This window comes from Chiloscyllium plagiosum, unplaced genomic scaffold, assembly GCF_037043375.1.
Source record: "Chiloscyllium plagiosum isolate Xiang-an unplaced genomic scaffold, Cpla_swu_hap1 HiC_scaffold_22, whole genome shotgun sequence".
Classification (NCBI taxonomy): Eukaryota; Metazoa; Chordata; class Chondrichthyes; order Orectolobiformes; family Hemiscylliidae; genus Chiloscyllium; species Chiloscyllium plagiosum.
Window position 1 is genome coordinate 69,232,391 of NW_028270160.1, and position 24,304 is coordinate 69,256,694.

General features: G+C 41.4%; 1 protein-coding gene across 1 annotated transcript; it reads left to right on the forward strand.

The window, feature by feature from the left end:
* Nucleotides 1–147: 147 nt before the first annotated feature.
* Nucleotides 148–24,291, forward strand: LOC122545590 (NACHT, LRR and PYD domains-containing protein 3-like). Its single transcript, XM_087999166.1, is given in 8 exon segments — nt 148–331; nt 1,423–1,592; nt 6,559–6,730; nt 6,830–6,895; nt 9,030–10,776; nt 15,961–16,047; nt 17,521–17,688; nt 22,560–24,291. Coding segments are annotated over 8 exon segments (2,562 nt in total). The 5' UTR covers nt 148–267; the 3' UTR covers nt 22,648–24,291.
* The last annotated feature ends 13 nt before the right edge of the window (nt 24,292–24,304 follow it).

Consider the following 24,304-nt stretch of genomic DNA (forward strand, 5'->3'; position numbering starts at 1 on the left):
TTGCTGGAGATCACCGCCGGTCAGATAGCATTCACAGAGGGAGAACAAGCTAACGTTCCGAGTCTAGATTACTCTTCATCCTAATCAATACAGTTAAATATTTTCAGTGTCATTGCATTTTGATATCAACACGATCATTTTGCTGTTATTAGAATGTAGTTTGCTTACATTTGTTGAATAGCAGCAGCAACAAAATTCCGCCAGCATTTTGATCAGTCTAACAACGGTACATATTCTTTCGTTTAGCTTGTGAACAAATGCAAAATTATGACGGACGGAGTAAATGTGGGACAAATACAATGTACTTCAATGAAAGGAAGAAATGGAAAAGGTAAAGTTCAAAGATCAGCTGTGTTACTGGCAATATTCCCTGATGAGTATCAGACACTCCAGGATAGAATGTTACAATTTCAGGAAAGGCTGAGAAGTGACTGTGGCTATCAGAATGGTAAACAGCATGACAAGCATCTCAGAAGACTGGATAGCCTGAGCACAACTTGCAGATGAATGGTATTTGGTGCTTGGCCACTGGGCAGACCACCTATGAACAAAAACAGTTGTTTTATCCCCTCATACATGATCTGTGGCAGCAGGAGAGATCATCTAGGCTCACAATCCTGCTACATGGAAACACAAAATTCAGTTTACTGAACCAGCTCGTAACATCAATTGGATGGTCAGGCTGGTTGTAATCAGGTCTTGGCAGTGTGGCTGTGGAGGGAGGTAACTATCTGTCCTTCTGTGGTTCCATTCAAGCCCGGGTGTCCTTGGAGATGGGGCGCAGAATGTCCATCTCAATGCCTTTAGAGGGATGGAACACCACAGAGCATACAGTGCTTTATTTCCCGTCCAACTCCATTTCAATTTTATCCCTTCCCTCTCTTCCTACTACGTCCCCTGCCATGTTTATATTTGGTATTGCATTGCCCAAAAAAGGCTGCGCTTGTAAATCATCAATTGGATACACATGAGTTTTTACTAGTGGTGGCTGCTCGTTATACAAAAAAAACAAAAGAAGTTGCAGTGGGAAAGAACTCATTTTTACGTGATTACACTTCTGGGTAGAAACATATGCTAATAAAACACAGCAATGATGCAGGGTTAGAATTCTTAAGTGTGTTCAAGTTCAGCCTGCTACCCTAAATGTGTAATATCTATGGGCAGAGTGATTAGAAATAACTAATGAGAACTGAAACAATTTAGGTTTTTGACTCTGTCATGTAGGAGGAGAAAGAGACCATTAATCCTTGTGAAATTGCTACATAGAGACAGGAAGAGTCTGCAAGTAAAATCGCACAATTATTTATTGCAAATTAATATTTTGTATCAATGGTTGAAAGTAGAAGGTTTTCGGTGTGATATTTCTTTAACTTTTTACATTAGATTTTTTAATTGCATGTTTTGTTCACTTTCTTCGGACAGACGATGATGGAAAAGGAATTAGTCAATTGCTGAATAGTTACAGCGACAGGGAGTTAAACCTGATTACCCAATTCTACTGTGAGAGATTGGAGGATGCAATATTAGACTTGGTGGAGAGCATTGCCCTGACATTAACAGCAACTGGTTCATTGAGCAATGGAAATTACGCTGTAAGTTATATGATAGAATTTTTCCATTATTCTATTATTAAATCAGTAAAATGATTGAAGTGGGCATGTAATTGAAGGAACCTTTGGAAATTTAAGGAAAAGTAACAAGGTTGTGCATCTCATTAATGATATGAAAAACAATAAAAGTAAGGGTCAGGGGTACAAAAATAAAAATGCACCAGAAAATAGAAAATACTGAAACAATATTTTTTTCAAAGAAAAATAAATAATGAAAAGTTGTTTACTTGAAGGACTGATAACGAACTGAGAGCAAAATAGAAATTAGTGAGGTGGCTTAGTGGTTAGTGGATGAAATCATGTGATGATGAAAACCACATGTCAGAGAATGTCAGGATACCAGATCAGTTTTAGTGAGATGGAAGAAATGCCACGATGAATATTTCACTGAGAAGAATAGCTTGTGTGTGCTCTGCAAGTAACAAGATCCTAGCAGAGAGCATGTTAAATTGCCCATAGGTTAAGTGCATTAGTCAGAGGGAAATGGGTCTGGGTAGGTTACTCTTCGAAGGGCCTGTTTCCACACTGTAGGGAATCTAAACAAAATAAGAAATATGTTGTCAAGTTTTAAACAGGTCACCTTATGAAGTTCAAGTTCAAGTACCAGTAAGGTGCCACTCATGTCACTGAGGCAGGTAATGTTGAGGGACTCTTGAAGAAGTGTCCTGTCCAGATCATTGAAAGTGAGGAATTACAACCCCTTGTGAAGTTTTCTTGGCTTGGTCGTGTTCCATGTGAGTTTAGCTGAGAAATCTCTGGACACTGTTCTAATTACTTTTGCTAATCAATATGCTCCGTAGTGTGCTCTATCAAAGTCTGTTCCCATATTTGCCTCTTGTTAATTCTGGATGTTGAATATAAACGGTGCATAAATTCTGGCCCACTGTCATAAATATAATTAAGTAAAATCTGTTGCTGTATGTTGCTGGAGAATTATTCAGCTTTTTTCACTGACTAAGTTCCTTGAACTCACTGTGTCTACTTTTTAGGTGAAATAATTGGTCTCTAGTCAAATCATAATATAGATTTTCCACGTGCTCATGTGTCACATTGTAAAACGTACAAAACAAACTGGTAAATGTGACTTGAAATTAACACGCAGAGTTCATTCAAAATGGTTTCTTACAACTACAAAATATTTTTAAACAAAACAAAAACAAGTTACATGTAATGAATACAGTAAAGAGTTTTGCCATAGTGAATATGCCTGTCACCAAGAATGACCACAGCTTGAAAATTTATCAATTCATATTGAAGGGAAGAGCCTTTCATGTTTGGACAAATGATATACTTTTATAAATGTATATCATGCCTGCTATTCCACAGTAAAAAAAAACCTTCGGGAAAATGTTTACAAATTAAGACCAGAGCTGTGAAGGAAACATTTAATGATTCCAAAAACAAATTATTCCTTGGTGGAAGAAAGGCTTCCTGAGAAACATGAACCATCAAGCTAAGTCAGATAATGATTATGACATCGAAGTGAAATATAATAACATGCAAATTTATCATTTCATGAAGTTTCCTCCCCAGTGGCTCGGTGAGCATTTGCATTGCGTCATTAATTGTTCTTGCCAAGTTGGGAACGACATACTTTCATGAAGCATTGCACTCGATTTGATGTGATCTAGCTGAATTCTCGATAGGATTGGGATCCAGGATTATTAAACAGCTGCAGTGAATGAAAGGTAGAATATTTCCAAGTCCAGATTGTTTGTAGATTGAATATCAGTGTTGTGGGTTTGGTACGATAGGAATATAAAGATACAGAATAAAGCAATTCAGTGCAGCATGTCTGCACTAACCAGAAAGAAATTGAAAAAGAAAAATCGCCCAATTTAATTTTAAGTATGAGAAAGTGAGACTGCAGATGCTGGAGATCAGAATCTCTGGTGCTGGAAAAGCACAGGAGGTCAGGCAGCATCCGAGGAGCAGGAGAGTCGACGTTTCGGGCACAAGCTCTTCATCAGGAATGGGAGGGTGGCCCAAGGGGACTGAGAGATAGGGTTGGGCTGGGGGGGGGGGGGGGGGGAAGGTAGCTGGGAATGCAATAGTTAGATAAAGGTGATAGGTTGGAGAGGAGGGTGGAGCAGATTGGTGGGAGGTAAATGGACAGGTAGGACAGTTCAAGAGGGCAGTGCTGAGTTGGAAGGTTGGATCTAGGAGAAGGTGGGGGCAGGGGAAATGAGGAAAATGGTGAAACCCATATTGATTCTGGGTGGTTGGGGGGTCCCAAGGCAGAAGATGAGACATTCTTCCTCTAGATATCAGGTGGTTAGGATTTGGTGGTGGAGGAGGCCCAGGACTTGCATATCCTTGGTGGAGTGGATCACTCTGACACAAGTAGGGAGGATGTGTTGGGTAGGCTAGAAGTTATTAAGGTGGACAAATCCCCAGGACCAGATGGGATCTATCCCAGGTTGCTGAGGGAGGCGAGAGAGGAAATAGCTGGGGCCTGACAAATATCTTTGTAGCATCCTTAAATACAGGTGAGGTGCCGGACTGGAAGGTTGCTCATGTTGTCCCCCTTTACAAGAAGGGTAGTAGGGATATTGCGGGTAACTACAGACCAGTGAGCCTGGCGTCGGTGGTGGGAAAGTTGCTGGAGAAGGTACTGAGGGATAGGATCTATTTATATTTGGAAAATAATGGGCTTATCAGTGATAGACAACATGGTTTTGTTCGGGGGAGATCGTGCCTTACCAACTTATTAGAGTTCTTCGAGGAAGTGACCAAGTTGATAGATGAAGGAAGGGCTGTTGATGTCGTATGCATGGACTTTAGTAAGGCAGTTGATAAGGTTCCCCATTGTAGACTTATGGAGAAAGTGAAGTCACATGCTGTACAGGGTGTTCTAGCTAGGTGGATAAAGAACTGGTTGAGCAACAGGAGACAGAGAGTAGTAGTTGAAGGGAGTTTCTCGAAATGGAGAAAGGTGACAGTGGTGGTCCACAGGGGTCAGTGTTGGGGCCACTGTTGTTTGTGATATACATAAATGATCTGGAAGAGGGCACTGTTGGTATGATCAGCAAGTTTGCAGATGACACGAAGATTGGTGGAGTAGCAGAAAGCATAAGGGACTGTCAGAGAATACAGGAGGGTATAGATAGACTGGAGAGTTGGGCGGAAAAGTGGCAGATGGTTTTCAATCCAGACGAATGTGAGGTGATGCATTTAGGTGAGACTAATTCAAGAGTGAATTATACAATGAATGGAAGAGCCTTGGGAAAAGTTGATGAGCAGAGAGATCTGGGAGTGCAGGTCCTTTGTATCCTGAAGGTTGCTGCACAGGTGGATAGAGTGGTCAAGAAGACATACAGTATGCTTGCCTTCATTGGACGGGGTATTGAATATAAGAGCTGGCAAGTCATGTTAAAATTGTACAAGACATTGGTTCGGCCACATTTAGAATACTGTGTACAGTTCTGGTTGCCACATTATCAAAAGGATGTGGACACTTTGGAGGGGGTGCAGAGAAGGTTTACGAGGGTGTTGTCTGGTCTGAAAGGTGCTAGCTATGAAGGGAGATTGAGTAGGTTAGGTTTATTTTCATTAGAAAAAAAGGAGATTGAGGGGGGGCCTGATTGAGGTTTACAAAATCATAAAGGATATAGACAGGGTGGATAGAGATAAGCTTTTACCCAGGGTGAAGGATTCAATAACAAGAGGTCACGCTTTCAAGGTGAGAGGTGGAAGGGTTAAGGGGGATACACGTGGCAAGTACTTCACACAGAGGGTGGTGGGTGTCTGGAGCACGTTGCCAGCAGAGGTGGTAGAGGCAGGCACAGTAGATTTATTTAAGATGCATCTAGACAGATGCATGACAGGTGGGGAGCAGAGGGATACAGATGCTAGGAATTGGGCGACAGGTTTAGACAGTACATTTGGATCGGCTTAGGCTTGGAGGGCTGAAGGGCCTGTTCCTGGACTGTAAATTCTCTTTGTTCTTTGTAAGCACACACGTTGAAAAGGCAACACTTCATGCAGTTGCAGTGATGTTAATATTGTGTCTGTTGGTGAGCTGAAGAATATTTATGACTTCAATTATTGGAGTTTCATGATGTTATCAGAACTAGTTACCCAAATTGCCCCAAATACCATAATGACCGTTGATATCTTTTCAATTCTTACTGCAATAAAATCCTGGCAATTACAAACTTTTCAATGTTTCCTACAAAATTTCTAATCTATTGTTTTGGATTTCCTTTTTGTTTCTTTGGATATAGCAGTGAAACTAGTCCACTTTTAATGTAGGAATTCATTGAAGGTGTTGTGGTTCTAGCATCAAAGGCAATGCACAACAAACTGTTAAAGTGACAACATGGATCTCATGTTCGCATCATAGTTCAAGTGTTATGGATTCAAACCCAAACCCCAAAACTTCCACTTCCAATATTGTAGAGTCCAGTTTTGTTTATCACATGACTTGTTAACTGCAAGTTTCATGTCATATCCAATAGATTCCTCTATTCCTGATGAAGGGCTTTTGCCCAAAACATCGATTTTCCTGCTTCTCGGATGCTGCCTGAACTGCTGTGCTTTTCCTGCACCACTCTAATCGAGAATCTGGTTTCCAGCATCTGCAGCCCTTGTTTTTGCCTACTACTAATGTCTCCCTCATAGTTCTTCTTCACAAGTGGAGGCAAGGTCTCATCAGTGTGCTGAGATGAATATTCTTCACCAATCGAATATCATTAATGTAACAGCTTTTCACAATTACGACACTGCTGTTTATCATTTTCTCTCTTTCATTGTTTTCCTTTCTATTTCTTCTTTTTCTTGTTTCTTTCTGGTTTATTTCATTGTTCTTCCTTTGTTTGTTTCTTTCCCATCTTTCTTTTTCCCTCATTTCCTCCATCAATTCATTCTTCCATTCCGTTCCTTCATCTATTGTTTCCCTTTTCCCATTTCCCTTTCTATTTTACCTGTTCTTCTCTTTATATTCCAGTATATCCGTAATCTTTCAGAGCATCAACAGAGAAAGGAAGCAACAAAACATCTTCTGAACACAGTAACCAAAACCAATGGCTGCAGAGAACGAATATTTTGGGAAACATTGGTGAAAATGCAAGAATCAAAGCCAAAACTGAAACTCACTCTGAAAGAAATTCAGAGCAGAGGTATTGTACAGTCCAAGTATTTCTAGCAATCAAACATGGTTGCCTCTTTAATGGATGAGGCTGCCACACACTACTAATGAAATGAAACATCTTTCCCAGGTTTTGACTTGCTTTATAATGCACACATCGGAGAGATGGAAGGAGAGCTATCAGATCACCTCAAAGGTAAGTCAAAATAAAAGTAATCGTTAATCATAAAAACGTACCGCATTAATTAAGTTCTAACATTTTATTTGTGTCTCACATTTCATCACTGAGAGGAAACAAACCCTCCAAATTATTACTATGAACTGTTTCTATAAAATGCAATTCAAGTTACAACACAAAGCAAATGAACTGGAACTTGGGCATGGACAGTGTTCCATCTGCCACAAATTATATGTCACAAGTATGATATTGAGCTTTGTTGGAAATTGCTGAATGCTCATTTTGATATTCCCAGCTGCTCTGGAGCAGACTGAGCCCAACCTTCCAGTTTTAGATGCTGAACCACAAAGTCACATTCAGTTTTGCAAGTCAGTTGGTTTCAAAATCTTCCCTGGTACTTTGTCAGGCCATTATTTCTTTTCCCTTCAGTCACATCAGGGTCTGAAAAGAAGTCTTGCTTTTACTGTCAATACAAGGCCGTCGGGTGCCTTTATGCAAATGTAAACCTCAATATCGCCAGAGTCTCGGAGTCTACAAAGTCTGTATTGGGCTGGAGTCACATAGAGCTCCAGACCCAGTTAAAGCTTAAATCAAATACATGACAGACTGAGTAAAGATGATGTCATTTATAGGATCACAATTGGTTCTAGACTAGTTACTGATGAAGTCAGATCTGATGAATACAGAAGTTAGAGTGTGGTCCCATAGTGTGGATAGACTGAACTGATATGTATGTGTTGGTTGAAGAAGGTCTTGATTCATATGTCGGCTCCGCCCTGGGCAATGACTTGAAACGCACATTGACCTAAAAAAGGTGAGGATATGGGTCACGTATAGAAACAGAATCTTTAAACATCCAAGTGTCATATTTCTACCGACTGCATATGTACTAGAGTTCAACATGTATCAGATGTTGTTTGGGCATTGAATGAAGGCACAAATAGGGCTACAATGATATTAGCTTGACCTAATTGATCAACCAGGACTAGATAAGGAATTGTTTTTCAATAAGTCACATATCCCAGAAACACATTTCTGCACACAGTGCTGAAACATTGGATTTGTGAAGAGCCCATATTTGCTGAAATTAGATTAGATTAGATTAGATTACTTAGTGTGGAAACAGGCCCTTCGGCCCAACAAGTCCACACCGCCCCGCCGAAGCGCAACCCACCCATATCCCTACATTTACCCCTTTTACCTAACACTACGGGCAATTTAGCATGGCCAATTCACCTGACCTGCACATCTTTGGACTGAAATCTTACTGACGTAGAGTGGCTGTGTCAAAGACTGTACTCAATTGTCAGGCCAGGCAATTAGTTGACTTGGAAACATATTTAGGCTCATATCGAGATAAGATTTGCTTTGTTTATGTCTCGGACTTGTTAAAACATGAAATCAAATATGGGGTCAAGCTGGGTATAGGTAGATTCATATGAAGATTCAGAATAGATAGGGAGTCCATTCACATACAATCTTAGACTGTACAATGAGAGGCTTCAGTTTTCGCACTGAAATGGACAATGAATTGATAAAATTGGTGGAAGATCCCAATGTGATCCGTATACATCGACAGTGTTATTTTATAATTATGGTTCACATAGCACATTTAATTGTATCACTGGTTTGTCATCCTGTTCCCAACATTAAGCATTGAAAAAGTGAGTATTATACACAGTCCCTATTCAGCCAGTGGGCCATATGTTTATATTAGGTATAAATTGTCTGAGATTGAAGCAGACATCAATCTTATAAACACTCTGATACTATCTCCACTGGGGACAACAGACAAAACAAAAATGAATACAGTAAGTAATAATAAGTGAACAATGTGATAATATTTGGCTTCTCACATGTTCCAATGTTAAATTCTCCTCAAATGGAGATGACGATAGAGTGGAGGGGCTTGTCTGTTATAATGTAAAATCTACTATAATCCATCTGATTCTCCCTGATTTATATTTAATTTAATTCAATATTTATTCGATAAGATTAATTACTAGCACAGCGTAGTAAAATTTGGATTCGACTCACATATTTTGTATTGCTACCCAACTCAAACTCCTCCTTGCTTCTCGTTAATTGTTTTAATGTAGTTAATTAACAAATAAGAACAATGCCAACATAATTTTGATCATTGTCATGAAAGGTATACAAGATCAACACAAGCAACACCTCCTCCACCAAACCGAGCATGTGGTCAAACACACCATCAAAGGAGACAGCAAAATAACGACCATTTCCCTCACTGATCGATATACAGAGCTTATCATTATTTCCACTCTGCGTGAACGGAGACTAGTGGAACATGAGCTCCTTTCTAGAGGCAGGGAACATGAAGAATGGCAGCGGAAGTACGTCACCAGCGAACTTGAAAAAATCCGGATTGATCAATTATTCAAGAGCAGTTTTGGCCACTCCAGCCTGTCTGGCACCACGGTGGTTAGCGGAGTGGCTGGCATTGGTAAGACAACAATGGTGCAGAGGATGGTCCATGAATGGGCAGCAGGAAACATCTATCCTCAGTTCCAATTTGTTCTACATTTCACATTTCGAAATCTTAATGCCATCAACAGAGCCATTTCTCTGACTGAAATGGTATTGGATCAGTACCCTTATTTAGAAAAGATAATTGAAGATATCTGGATGAAACCTGAATATCTTCTCTTGGTTTTTGATGGATTAGATGAGTACAAACACCAGATTGATTTCACTGGCCGCGTGGCTGGTGATGTCTCTGCGAATCACTGTGTTGCGCCTGACTGCAGATGTGAAGTTTTTGAAATGGTGTACTCCCTGGTACAGCAACAGCTGCTCAGAGGTTGTTCTGTGCTGGTTACCAGCCGGCCGACTGCCCTTGACTCATTGGAAAAGGCCAATGTCAACCTTTGGGCTGAGATCCTGGGCTTTCTTGCTGATGAAAGAAAATAATTTTTCAGAAAGTTTTTTGTCAGTGAGCAACTCGCTACCAATGTCTTCAAACACGTCGAGGAGAATGAGATCCTGTACACCATGTGCTACAACCCTTCATATTGCTGGATCATTTGCTCAACCTTAGGCCCGCTCTTTACACAGCTGAAGTGCAAGCAACCTCTTCCCAAAACCATCACTCAACTTTTCTCCATCTACCTTTCCAATCTCTTGGACAACCACAAGCGAGATGTTGAGGACCAGCGGATGGTTTTACAGCGACTCGGGGAGTTGGCTTACCAGGGAGTTTCGAAAAGGAGAATTGTTTTTAATGAGAATCACTTCATTCAGCATCAGCTGGAGTCCAGCAAATTCATTTCAGGATTCATGATGGAGATCTTGGAAAGGGATGACACAGCTAAAAACATTGTGTACACATTTCTCCACCTTACCATCCAGGAATTCTTGGCCGCCCTGGCTCAGTATTTGAGTCCAAAGCATCAGAACGTGGTGGAAATGCTACACTGTGCTTTTAAGAAGGATGATGGTCGGTTTGAGATTTTTATTCGATTTTTAGTTGGTCTTTCAACACCCACTTCATCCCGAAATCTGGAACCATTCCTGGGTCCGCTGTCTCATCACACGACCAGTCAGGTGATAGACTGGCTGCAGGCCAATGTTCAGGCAGAAATCAAAAACATGGACAGAGTCACTGGAAAGAGGAAACTGCTGAACATATTCCATTATTTGTCGGAGTCTCAGAATAGAGCTTTAGTTCAGAAGACCATTGGATCTGTGGAGCGTTTGAACTTTGGGGACTCCAATCCAAAGAATGCACTGAGATTGAACCCAATGGACTGTTTTGTAATGTCTCATGTTGTACAACTTTGTGAGTCAGTGATGGAGTTGAATTTGGAGAAATGTTATATTCAGGAGGAGGGGATCAAACGATTGGCCCCTGCAATCCACAAGTGCAAAGTTCTAAGGTATGTATTGATCCAGGTGAAATTAGATAAAATATCTGCAATGACCCATTGATTTTCTCTTATAAATTCCACCTGATATGAATTTCATAGGATCATAGAATCTCTACAGAGCAGAAAACGGTCATTTGGACCATCTAGTCTGCAACAACCCTCTGAAGTGCATCCCATCCAGACCCCTCCCCTATCCCTGCATTTTAAAGGGACATGAAAGGCTACAGAAAAGATTTAGAAGGATGTTGCCAGGGTTGGAGCGTTTGACCTATAGGGAGAGGCTGAATGGACTGGGACTGTTTTCCCTGGAGCATTGAAGGCTGAGGGTGACCTTATATATAGAGTTTATAAAGTCATGAGGAACATGTTTAGGGTAAATAGGCAAGGTCTTTTCCTTGGGATCTGGGAGTGAGAGGGGAAAGATTTAAAAGGTACTTAAGGGGCAACTTCTTCACACAAAGGATGGTGTGGGTATGGAATAAGCTGCCAGAGGAAGTGGTGGAGGCTGGTGCAATTACAACATTTAAAAGGCATTTGGATGGGTATATGAATAGGAATCATTTAGAGGGATATGGGCCAAATGCTGGCAAATGTGATTAGATTAATTAAGGATATCTGGTCGGCATGGACGAGTTGGACCAAAGGGTCTGTTTCCTTGTTGTACACCTCTATGACTCTATAACCCATCTAGTCTGCACATCCCTAGAAACTATGGGCAATTTAGCATCAGTCCATCTAACCTGCACATAGTTGACTGTGGGAGGAAACCGGAGTACCCAGAGGCAACCCCCGCAGACAGTGGGCGAATGTGCAAACTCCACACAGACAGTCACCCAGGGGTGGAATCAAACCCAGATCCCTGGTGCTGTGAGGAAACAATGCTAACTGTTGAGCCACTTGACACTATAGTAGCTGAATAACAATTACTATTCGTTTTTTTTTCTGAGAATCAAGGAGTTTTCCATGCTTTTTATTTATTTTTAACGCTACTACCGCATTGACCTTGATACTGAGTGCTCTAACTATAACAAAAAAAAAGCACCAGGCTAACTTGGTTGGTCTTACACTGTGAGACATTCAAAGCCACAAGGAGTCTGGCAGAGTCTTTAACTAGTGCTATGACAAGGAAACAAAGAACCGAGCCAAATCATCGTACCTCTGTGTTCACAACAGAGTAAAATTAAAACCTTCAAAGATTTTAACCTCAGCAATTCCTAACCAGACTTTATAACCAATCGCAGACTCCGTTGATAATGAAACCTAGACGGTAGGTTAATAACTGAAACAACAACAAAAAAGCAATTTATTACCAATATAGGAACTTTAGCACAGCAAACTTAAACAACAAAGTTTGAAACCAATAACCTTGTTTTCAGGGCAATTCACACAAAAGACAGACAAATAAACACAGTGAAGGGATAATTAAAATAAAGTAACAAAACTGGCCAGATTAAGTGGTTTTCGTATCTTACTCTCAATGTATATTTAATGGTTTCTTTGTTAATTTTCTGAAGATATCAATCTGTGCCACCTTTGAATTCACTCTGAGAACTGAAATTCTGAAGTAAAGTGGAAGGTTAGGCAGGGAGCATTTAAATCTTCATGCTGTAACGTCAATAGCTAAGTTCATTCTCTCAAAAGCACAGTCCCAAAAACCAACTTAAACTGTGATCTATGGCCTATGTTTGACCATCTCGTTCTCTCCCAGAAACAAATGGAAATTGCTGTTGTGAGGAAAGCTCATTGGACCGAAATATATCTATCCACAGATGCTGCCAGACCTGCTGCGCTTTTCCCTCAATTTTTGTTTTTGTTTCTTATGTCCAGTATCCACAGTTCTTTCGATTTTATGTTCTATCCCAGGCTTGTACACAATTCCCAGGTACTGGCCTGATCAATTCCCAAACATTTCTTATCTAGTTCAATGTGCTGCTCTCCCACTGTGCTGAAACATCTACAGGATCCTATTGATCAAGAGCTAACCTGCCATTAACTGTGAGGCCCCACCTCACGAACAAACAGCAGCTTGTTTGTTTGTTTTGTTGAAACACAAGTTGCTGTTCACAATCCAAAGATCATTTCCAGCTCATTGCAGTTCACAGCTACAAATCAAAATTGATAAAATAATAAATTAAACGAAAAGTTGGCGAAGGTTTGAACACTAATCCTAAGAGGCCCTCAATTAAATGAACAGACCTGGTGTGAGACTAAACACAGTTCACTGACAGAGAATAGCAATGGAGATCAGGTGGCAAATCAAACTGTTGAACCCAACCTCTGTCACCAATTGTGTGCCATTGCAGAGATGAATATCATCCTTTGTAGTTTACTTTTACAAACCAAAGCTAATCTGATATTGTATTTGACCCAACCATTCACTAGATAAATAGTAAGTGAATGCTGTACCTAGTTCAATGCAGAATACGTTGCTAACACAGCAAGGCTGCCATTCATGCATCTGAAACTGTTACGGGTGAGGGTCAGGGTGGGTTTGAAATAGAGGTTCAACAGTCTGTGATTTACAGGAGGCATGATTTGCCCTTTGTGGTAGCACCAAATTCACCATTCACCTCAGCAGCAGGGAGATTGGGCAGCTCATCACCACATATTTTACATGACTGTTGGGATGAACTATTATCCATTCTGCTTGAAACTGAAAACATGGCATGTGATTGTTAAATGCATCAGAGAAGCAGGAATTTATTGATTGATTGATGTCTATAAGTCTTTTTCTTTGTTGTGTTATCCAAGCAGGGCAATAATGCCTCACAATTAACCATTGCTTTTACTCTTTGCTGGATTACATATGGATTAGTTCAATGGAATATAATTGCACAAATGTTTTAAAAAATTGAATATAAGACAATCAATTTTTTGTTTTGCGTTCCACTTGTCATAGAGTCAAATAACATGGAAACAGACCCTTTGGTCCAACCAGTCCATGCTGAACGTAATCCCAACTAAACTAGTCCCACCTGCCTGCTCCAGGCCCATATCCCTCCGAACCTTTCCTTCTCATGTATTTATCGAAATATCTTTGAGAGTCGTAGAGATGTACAGCACGGAAACAGACCCTTCGGTCCAACCTGTCCACGCCAACCAGATATCCCAACCCAACCTAGTCCCACCTGCCAGCACCCAGCCCATATCCCTCCAAACCCTTGCTATTCATATACCCATCCAAATGCCTCTTAAATGTTGCAATTGTACCAGCCTCCACCACATCCTCTGGCAGCTCATTCCATACACATACCACCTTCTGTGTGAAAAAGTTGCCCCTTAGGTCTCTTTTATATCTTTCCGCTCTCACCCTAAACCTATGCCCTCTAGTTCTGGACTACTCAACCCCAGGGAAAAGACTTTGTCTATTTAGCCTATCCATGCCCCTCATAATTGTGTAAACCTCTATAAGGTCACCCACAGCCTCCGATGCTCCAGGGAAAACAGCCCCAGCCTGTTCAGCTTCTCCATATAGCTCAAATCCTCCAACCCTGGCAACATCTTTGTAAATCTTTTCTGAACCCTTTCAAGTTTCACAACGTCTTTCCAATAGAAAGGAGACCAGAATTGCACACACTATTCCAACAGTGGCCTAACCAATGTCTGGTACAGCCGCAACATGACCTCCCAACTCCTGTACTCAATACTCTGACCAATAAAGGAAAGCATACCAAACACCTTCTTTACTATCCTATCTACCTGCGACTCCATTTTCAAGGAGCTATGAACCTGCACTCCAAGGTCTCTTTGTTCAGCAACATTCCCTAGGACCTTACCATTAAGTGTATAAGTCCTGCTAAGATTTGCTTTCCCAAAATGCAGCAACTCGCATTTATCTGAATTAAACTCCATCTGCCACTAATTGCACCCATATCCATCACTTCCTCAGGAACTACCCTCTGAGTTTAAAATAATTTCTTCTTGTGACTTTTTTAACTCTGTGTCCTCTCACCTTAAAAATGTGCCCCTAGTCTTGAAATCCCCCATCCTCGGGAAAAGACACCTACCATTAAGCCTTTTTATACTGCTGATGATTTTATAACCCTCTGAGGTCACCTCTCAACCTCTTATGCTCCAGTGGGAAAAAATCCCAGTCTATCCAGCCTCTCCTTATAACTCAAACCTTCCAGATCAAAGCTTCCTGGTAAACTTTTTCTGAACCTCCTCCACCTTAACAATATTCTTCTTTTACCTAAGTGACTATAACTGGACACAGTATTCCAGAAGAGGCCTCACCAATGCAAACTTCAAGGAATTATGTACCTGAATCCTTAGCTCCCTCTGTTGTACAACACTGTCCAAAGCCCTCCCATTAACTGATTAACCTCTCCCCAAGTTTGTTGTATCAAAATGCATTTATCTAGATTGAACTCCATCTGCCATTTCTCAACCCATTGACCCATTTTGTCAAAATCCCTTAGAAAATCCTCTTCTTTACTATGCCACCAATTTTGATATCATTTGCAAACTTACTAACCATGCCTTCTGTATTTTCATTCAAATAGTTTCTATAAGTGACAAACAAAACACAAGCCAGAACCGATCCCCGTGGAACATCAGTGGTGACAGGCCTCCAAGTCTGAAAAACAACCCTCCATATTGTCTCCTGCTGATAAGCCAATTTTGTATCCAATTGGCAAGCTTTCCCTGAATCCCATGTGTCCAATTTTGGGTTAAATTATATATTCTATTTCCAGGTCATAAAATGGGTAGTACATAATAAGGCCATCTGGCCAATTATGTCTGCACTGGCTCCTTAAATGGCCTACACACTTCATCCTATTCCCCTCCTCTTCCCTCAAAGCTATCACATGTTTTCTCCTTCAGATATATATCAAATTCCTCTTTTCAGAGTTATGCTGGGTTGTACTGTCAATAGCCTTTCAGTCAGTGAATGAGTAACAGCAATTTACTGAGTAAAATATATGATAAGAACTGTACACCTCTCATTTTTCACCAAACAATTAATCTATTGTTTGAAATATGTGTTCACTGGTCACCAACTAATTCAGTGAGAATAGTTATGCAAGATTTCAATCTATTTTCTAATACTGCACAACACTGTTCTATCTGCCCATGCCTCAGTGTGTCAATGAGAAACAATTGGATGGAGTTTCTGTAAGGTGAAGTTTATGTTATGTTAATCGGAGAGATTTCCCATTCCTTGATTGTTTTTTTCTCCTTGGCTGTTAGGCTGAATGACAATAACATTGGAGATACAGGAGTCAACATTTTGTCTGCATCATTGGCGCATTCGGAATGCAAAACAAAGCGATTGGAGTAGGTAATCTTCCCAACATTAACCCCAAATTTTATGTGCAATGATTTGTGGCAAGTCGGGAATTTGCTGTATCTTTGGCATGACCACTGTTGAAAATATAGGGGAAGGTGAGGACTGCAGATGCTGGAGATCAGAGTCAAGAGTGTGGTGCTGGAAAAGCACAGCCAGTCAGGCAGCATCCGAAGAGCAGGAGAATCGATGCTTTGAACTTAAACCCTTCATTAGGACTCCTGATGAAGGGTTTATGTTCGAAATGTCGATTTTCCTGCTCCTCGGATGCTGCCTGACCGGCTATGCTTTTCTAGCACCACATTCTTCGATCTTGCTAGACTGCACCTGGAGTATTCTGTTCTGTTCTGCACAACAAGTATATATTAGACTGCAATCAAATTTCAACAGGAAGATATTAGGGAGAAATTGAATCAGAATCTTTTTGTGGAAATTATGGTCACATGGTAACCAATGGAGATGTTTAAAATGCTGAATGATGGGACAGGGTCGTTAGCTAAAAGATCAAGGAAAGAGCATTATTTTAAAGCTACAGTTAAGCCATTCATTCAGGAGCCAGTTCAAACCACACTTCTTCCAACTAGAGAAGCACAATTTTCAGATTCTCAACAAAAAGAGTTGTTAAGATTCAGACGAAAGTAAAAAAGTTAATTTTTTTGTTCAATTAATACAATTTGGGCTAAGCTGATGTGTTTACGTCCCACGTTGTTACAATGCTTGAGGAGAGATGCAGGGCATCGGAGAAAGGAAGAAATGACTCATGAAAAGGATTTCATGGATCATGAACATAAGGTCTGAAGATAGATTGCAAACATTGGATCTGTCTCCATTAAGGAAAGGAAGCTGTGATGTAATTTGAATGAAGTATTAAAAATGATAATGACAGTGGAAAGAGTCGGTAGCAATAAACTGTTCACTGCCATGAAATGATCAAGTATATCAGCACAAAAATTCAAGAAATTGCCAAAAGAAGCAAGAACAATGTGAGATAATCTTTTCTGCACAGTGACTGGTTAAGGTTGGAATGTTGTGCCTGACTGACATCATGGCAGAGGCCGGTTCAACTGAAGTGTTCAAAAAGGAATTAAACTTTGGTCTGGAAAGGCCCAGTGCACAGGGATACGGGATACAGAGTGGCAGGAAGTGAATTGCTCATTTGGAGCCTCGAATCACCTCCTCCTGCACTGTACCCTGTTTGATTCTGTGAGGCTGTAGGAACGCATATTCTTTTCAAAATTAAGAGTAATGTCTTTCAATTAAGGAATAATAGTGTTAAAGACTAAAAGCATTAAAGTTAGTTGATTATTAGTTCGTCATTACTGAGTCAAATAAAATGAAAAGGAAGCTGATGGTTCAAACGCTTTCTCACTTTGTTATGCTGATCCAATTATTGCTTTTCCTTCTCAGTGGAATTTCTTTTATCTTTTCGAGCTGTATTGAAATTTGTAATTATCAATCTTTAGTTTGCAGGATAACAATCTGACATTTGCTTGCATTGAAGACCTGAGGATGGCATTTAGTCAGAGCGAATCATTGTCAATGCTATACCTGGATGGAAATAAATTCACAGATGATTGCATTCCGAAAATGAGAAACTTCATCATCAACTGCAAGAATTTGGAGCTGATTCAGTGAGTGCATACGTTAAAACATTAAACATTTCCATTGTATTGTAAACAATAATTTCCTTAAGTCATGTCCACAGCAAGTTCTTCAGGGGTGCTTAACATATTAATTCACCGGAACATAGAAAATCAGAGCAGCAGCAGGCCATTCAGCCCATAGACCCTGATCTATCATTATATATACCATGGATGATTATCCAACTTGAACCCTGTTCCTGTTTTCTCCCTCATATCTTTGACCCCTTTAACCCTTAAGAACTTTATCTGCCTGGCGTTATAGAGATGTTCAGCACGGAAACAGGCTCTTTTGTCTAACTGTCCATGTCGAACAGATACCCCAAATTAATCTAGTTCAGATGGAGTTTAATTTAGATAAATGTGAGGTGCTACATTTTGGAAAGGCAAATCAGGGCATGACTTATACACTTAATGGGAAGGTCCTGGGGACTGTGCTGAACAAAGAGACCTTGAAGTGCAGGTTCATAGTTCCTTGCAAGTGGAGTCACAGGTAGATAGGATAGTGAAGGCGGCATTTGGTATGCTTTCCTTTATTGGTCAGAGGACTGAGTCTAGGAGTTGGGAGTTCATGTTGAAGCTGTACATGACATTGGTTAGGCCACTTTTGGATTATTCTGTGCAATTCTGCTCTCCTAGAGGGAGGATGTTGTGAAACTTGGAAGGGTTCAGAAAAGATTTACAAAGTTGTCAGTGTTGGAGGCTTTGAGCTGTACAGAGAGGCTGAATAAACTCTGTTTTCTCTGAAGCATCGGAGGTTGAGGGGTGACCTTATAGAGGTTTATAAAATAATGAGTCCCATGGTTAGGGTAAATAGACAAGTTCTTTCTCTGGGATGGGGGAGTCCAGAACTAGAGGGCGTAGGTTTAGGATGAGAGGGGAAACATTGAAAAGGGACCTAAGGGGCAACTTCTTCATGCAGAGGGTGGTGCGTGTATGGAATGAGCTGCCAGAGAAATGGTGGAGGCTGGTACAATTATGATGTTTAAAAGGCATCCGGGTGGGCACAAGAATAGAAAGGAAATGGGACAAGCGCTGGCAAATGGAACTAGATTAGGTTAGGATGTGGAGCTGCCAGTGTTGGACTGGGGTATACAGAGTTAAAAATCACTCAACGCTATGTTGTAGTCCAACAGGTTTAATTGGGAGCACTAGTTTTCGGAGCACTGTTCCGGACAACCGCCTGATGAAGGAGCAGTGCTCCGAAAGCTAGTGCTTCCAATTAAACCTGTTGGACTATAACCTGGTGTTGAATGATTTTTGGATTAGGTTCGGATATCTGGTCAGCATGGACGAGTTGGACTGAAGGATCTGTTTCTGTGCTGTACATGTCTCTGACTTGTTATGGACCAGGCCAGACCCCCTCAAAACATTTCAAAAAAGTAGCCCAGACCCTCACATTGCTCGTTGTTTTAAGAAGGTGTAAAGTGGATATTCCAGGAGAGGTGCCATTGGTCAAACCACTTCATTTTAAACAAAACCAAATTTATTTACAAGATTAGTCAATGAAATAGAAGCAAAAGAGAACCGAATGCAGAATTAGATTAGATTACAGATTAGATTACATGACAGTGTGGAAACAGGCCCTTCGGCCCAACAAGTCCACACCGACCCGCCGAAGCGCAACCCACCCATACCCCTACATTTACCCCCTTACCTAACACTACGGGCAATTTAGCATGGCCAATTCACCTGACCTGCACATCTTTTGGATTGTGGGAGGAAACCGGAGCACCCAGAGGAAACCCACGCAGACAAGGGGAAAATGTGCAAACTCCACACAGTCAGTCGCCTGAGGCCGGAATTGAACCCGGGTCTCAGGCGCTGTGAGGCAGCAGTGCTAACCACTGTGCCACCGTGCTGCCCACTAAATAACCTCACCTATCCAAAAACCAAACAGACTTTACCTGTTCCCTATACTTGCAACAATCCCCATAAACACCTCGTGGCGCAAAAGGTAGCATCAAACACAGGGTCTTACAGGAGAGAGATGTCAGACAGAGAGGATCAGCACGAACCTGCTTCACGTAACTGTTTCTTGGATCAGCAGCCTCAAAACACTACCTGCCTGCTTTCAGTGAATAGCCAGACGTCCAAAAACCAAATGAAACCAGAGAAAAGCTGAGCTGGCGGAAGTGACCATTCCCCTTTCATTGCACAAATTCTTTTAAAAATAAAACCTTGTTAAAGGAGCAGCATCATCACAGACTCTATTTGACAACATTTGGCCCTAATCCCCCTCAACCCTTCGCATTCATAAACCCATCCAGATGCCTTTTATATGCTGTAATTGTACCAGCCTCCACCACTTCCTCTGGCAGCTCACTCCAATCTCATACCATCCCTCTGTGTGAAAAAGTTGCCCCTTAGGACCCTTTTAAATCTTGCCCCCTCAACTTAACCCTATGCCCCCTAGTTTTGGTATCCCCTAACCCTGGGGAAAACATCTTGTCTATTTGCCCTACCCATGCCCCTCATTGTTTTATAAACCTCAATAAGGTCACCCCTCAGCCTCCCACACTTCAAGGGTAACAGCCCCAGCCTATTCAGCCTCTCCCTCTAGATCAAACCCTCCAACCCCAGCAACATCCTTGTAAATCCTTTCTGAACCATTTCAACTTTCACAACATCCTTCCTATAGCAAGAAGCCCAGAGCTGCATGCAGCATTTCAAAAGTGGCCAAAGCAATGGCCTGCACAGCCACAACATGACGTACTAAAGCAAAGAAATACAGATATTATAAACCTGAAACAAAAGCCAAAATTGCTGAAGAAACTCAACAAGCCTGACAGCATCTGTGGAGAGAAAATAAAGTTAATGTTTCGAGTCCAGTGATCCTTCTTCACAGCTGACTCTGTTTTTCTCTCTCTGTAAACCTGCTGAGTTTCACCAGAAATTTCTGTTCTTTTTGAGAACAATATTTAACTTTTTCTTTCCAACCATTCAGTGTTTTAGCCAACAAGCACTCTCTCTGACAGGGAATTTCACAGACTCACCTCAACCTGAGTGAAGAAATTTATCCTCAGCTCAGCTCGAAATAGCCTACCCCAGATCCTTAGACATTGACCCTTGGTTCTGGACCTTGGGAACATCCTTCCTGTGTTTACCCTGACCTTTCCTGTTAGAATTTTGTAGGTTTCTAAAAGGTGCCCCATATTATTCTAACCTACAGTGAAAATAGTCCTAACTGATCCAGTCTCTCTTCATTCATCAGTCCTGCTATCCCACGAGTCAGTCTGGAAAACCTTTGTTGTATTCCTTCTCTGCATGAATGTCCTTCCTTAGATAAGGGACAAAAACCATACACATGACTTCAGGTGTGGTCTCACCAAGGCACTGCATGTAGGCAACTAGACAGCCCTGCTCCTGTCGTTGAATCCTCTTCTCTCTTTTTTTTTCTCTTTTTCTGTCTCTCTGTCTGTCTGTCTGTCTGTCTCTCTCTCTCTCTCTGCCTCTCTCGAACCCAGACTCTCTTTGCCTCAGCATGCTACTCTCTAAGGGGTTGTGGGGGGGGGGGGAGAGAAACTGTCACACATCTTCTTCTGGAATTTGTCTTTGCAAAGGAAGTGTGGAGAAAGATGCAGTGGCCTTTGTCAAGGTTCGTCCCGAGCAGTTCCATCACACAAGACTCTGTGCTCTACAGTCTGTTCCCCGGGACGCACAACGAGACAAACATCAACTGCTCCTGGAGGACCATCACCTTGCTGAAAGACACTCTTTGCTCTGCCTTAAAGTTGTTGATTGTTAGTTCCCATCTGAATCACACACTGCTGTTCACCCTCCCTTTCCAGGAGTTAATCCAGCTGTTCTTTGACACTGAATACTCAGCAATCTCCTTCCCTGTTCTAGTGATTCAACTCCCAGAATTTTCCTCAGTCACTTCTCACTACCACCCTCTGGTGGATGCTCTTTCTCCTGCTGAGCCCCATGGCCTCCGCGATTCCCATCTCATTAAGTTGAAACAAGTTGTTATCTCTTATTGGTTCCCTTTACGCGAGTTTCAGGTCTAGTCTGGTTGACAGTGTCCTCACGAATTAACGAATTTGGTCCCTTGTGTTGCTACTGAGAATCTGATGCTCCCCAGCCGGAATCTATTCTCCGTCCTTGCCATTTGAAGCACTTCTTTGAGATGGTGTTCAAAGTGCAATCAACATTTCAGTGTGAAGTGATATAAAATCAGCAAAATAAAAATCCTTGCCCATATCTGTCTTGATACCAGTCATTAGGAAGGAGTCATTACTGTGTTAATTACATGTGTTGTAAGCTTCAGTGCCAAAGTTGAAACCAGATATCCATCCCATTTTCATTTCATATTCATATCTGAAACATACATCTTTAACCACACATTGTATATCAGTCAGAACTATTTAATGTCTTCTGAAAATACCTCTGGGCCAGACCAGGTAAGATTCCCAGATTCCCTTTGGTGATGGACATGAGTGAAGCAGATGTGTATTTACAGCAATCACTGATTAGGTTCTATGAAAATGGTGACTATGAAACTAACTTTCAATTCCAGATGGTTTAATTATTTGAGATAAAATTCAGCCAGTTGAGATAAAATTCAGCCTAGAGCCAGTACTCTAGGTCACTGCATTACAAGTCCAATGCGATTTCCCCCTCCAACTACATCCTCAATTTACATCATTCCCCAAATATCAACACCTTAGTTTCTTACAGCACTGTCTGTGTGTGCAGCAGCTCATTAGATTCTCTTTCCCCCACCACTTACACCCATTTGTTACTGTGTAGCTGCTCACAGTTTGATTTCAAAATGTGTGTTTCAATTGGAAAATTATGAATGATTCTGTCATTTTAACTTTATTAATTGGTTGGTTATTAATCATTAATTTCTTTCTTAGATTATGGAGGAATCAGTTCAGTTCAGATGGAAAGAAGCAGCTCCGATCACTGAGAGAATGCAGGGCCGGTGTCCGAGTATTTGTGTGATCAAAGGATCAAGAAATTACCAACTATTTGGACTTGATATTACTGAGAGGTGTAAATCTCTCACCTCCATCAAGTGAAACACATGAGATATTACATTGGCTCAAGTAAAACAATTCCTGGAATTCCGAAATAGAATGGGAACGATGTGGAGTATTCAGTAGAAACTTTCAGTAGCAGCTGGTGTGTGTTGGTATGTGGGTGATATTCACCGTCGAGCACAGGGAGATGGAGCTGTGATTGTGAAGCTTTTATAAAAGAATCCGAGAGATCGCCATCATAGAAACAGGCCTTTCGGCCAGCGTGCCTATGCTTTCCAGTTTTCACCGTTAAACTAGTCCCTTTTGCCTGTGTTTGGTCCATGTACCCCCATATCTAACCCATCCGTACACCTGTCTAAATGTTTCTTAAATGATAAAATTGTACTCACTTCCACCACCTCTGGCAGCCCATTCCAGACACTCACCATCCTCAGTGTGAAGAAAACTGCCTTTCTATGCCCTTTTGTATCTCTCTCCTCTCACCTTAAACATATGCCCCAGAGTTTTAGACTCCCTTGAGGAAAAGCTGCTGGCTACCTACCTTATCTACGCCGCTCATGATTTTATAGTTCTGTATAAGGTCACCCCTGAATCTCCTAAACTCCAGGGAAAAATGTCCCATCCTATCTCATCTCTTCTTGTAGCGCAAACCTTCCAGTCCAGGTAACATCCTAGTAAATCCTTTCTGCCCTCTTTCTAGTTTAATAGTTACTTTCTATAGTAGAGCGACTAGAACTGTGTACAGTATTCCAAATGTGACCTCACTCATGTCATAGAGTCATAGAGATGTACAGCATGGAAACAGACCCTTCAGTCCAACCCGTCCATGCCGAGCAGATATCCCAATCCAATCTAGCCCCACCTGCCAGCAACCGGCCCATATCCCTCCAAACCCTTCCTATTCATATACCTATCCAAATGTCTCTTAAACGTTGCAATTGTACTATCCTCTATCACTTCCTCTGGCAGCTCATTCCATACACGTACCACCCTCTGCGTGAAATAGTTGCCCCTTAGGTCTCTTTTATATCTTTCCCCTCTCATCCTAAATCTATGCCCTCTAGTTCTGGACTCCCCGACCCCAGGGAAAAGACTTTGCCTATTTACCCTATCCATGCCCCTCACAATTTTGTAAACCTCTATAAGGTCACCCCTCAGCCTCCGATGCTCCAAGGAAAACAGCCGGAGCCTGTTCAGTCTCTCCCTATAGCTCAAATCCTCCAACCCAGGCAACATCCTTGTAAATCTTTTCTTAATCCTTTCAAGTTTCACAACATCTTTCCAATAGGAAGGAGACTAGAATTGCATGCAATATTCCAACAGTGGCCTAATCAATGTCCTGCACAGCTGCAACATGACTTCCCAACTCCTATACTCAATACTCTGACCAATAAAGGAAAGCATACCAAACGCTGCCTTCACTATCCTATCTACCTGCGACTCCACTTTCAAGGAGCTATGAACCTGCACTCCAAGGTCTCCTTGTTCAGCAACACTCCCTGGGACCTTACCATTAAGTATATAAGTCCTGCTAAGATTTGCTTTCCCAAAATGTAGCACCTCGCATTTGTCTGAATTAAATTCCATCTGCCACTTCTCAGCCCATTAGCCCACCTGGT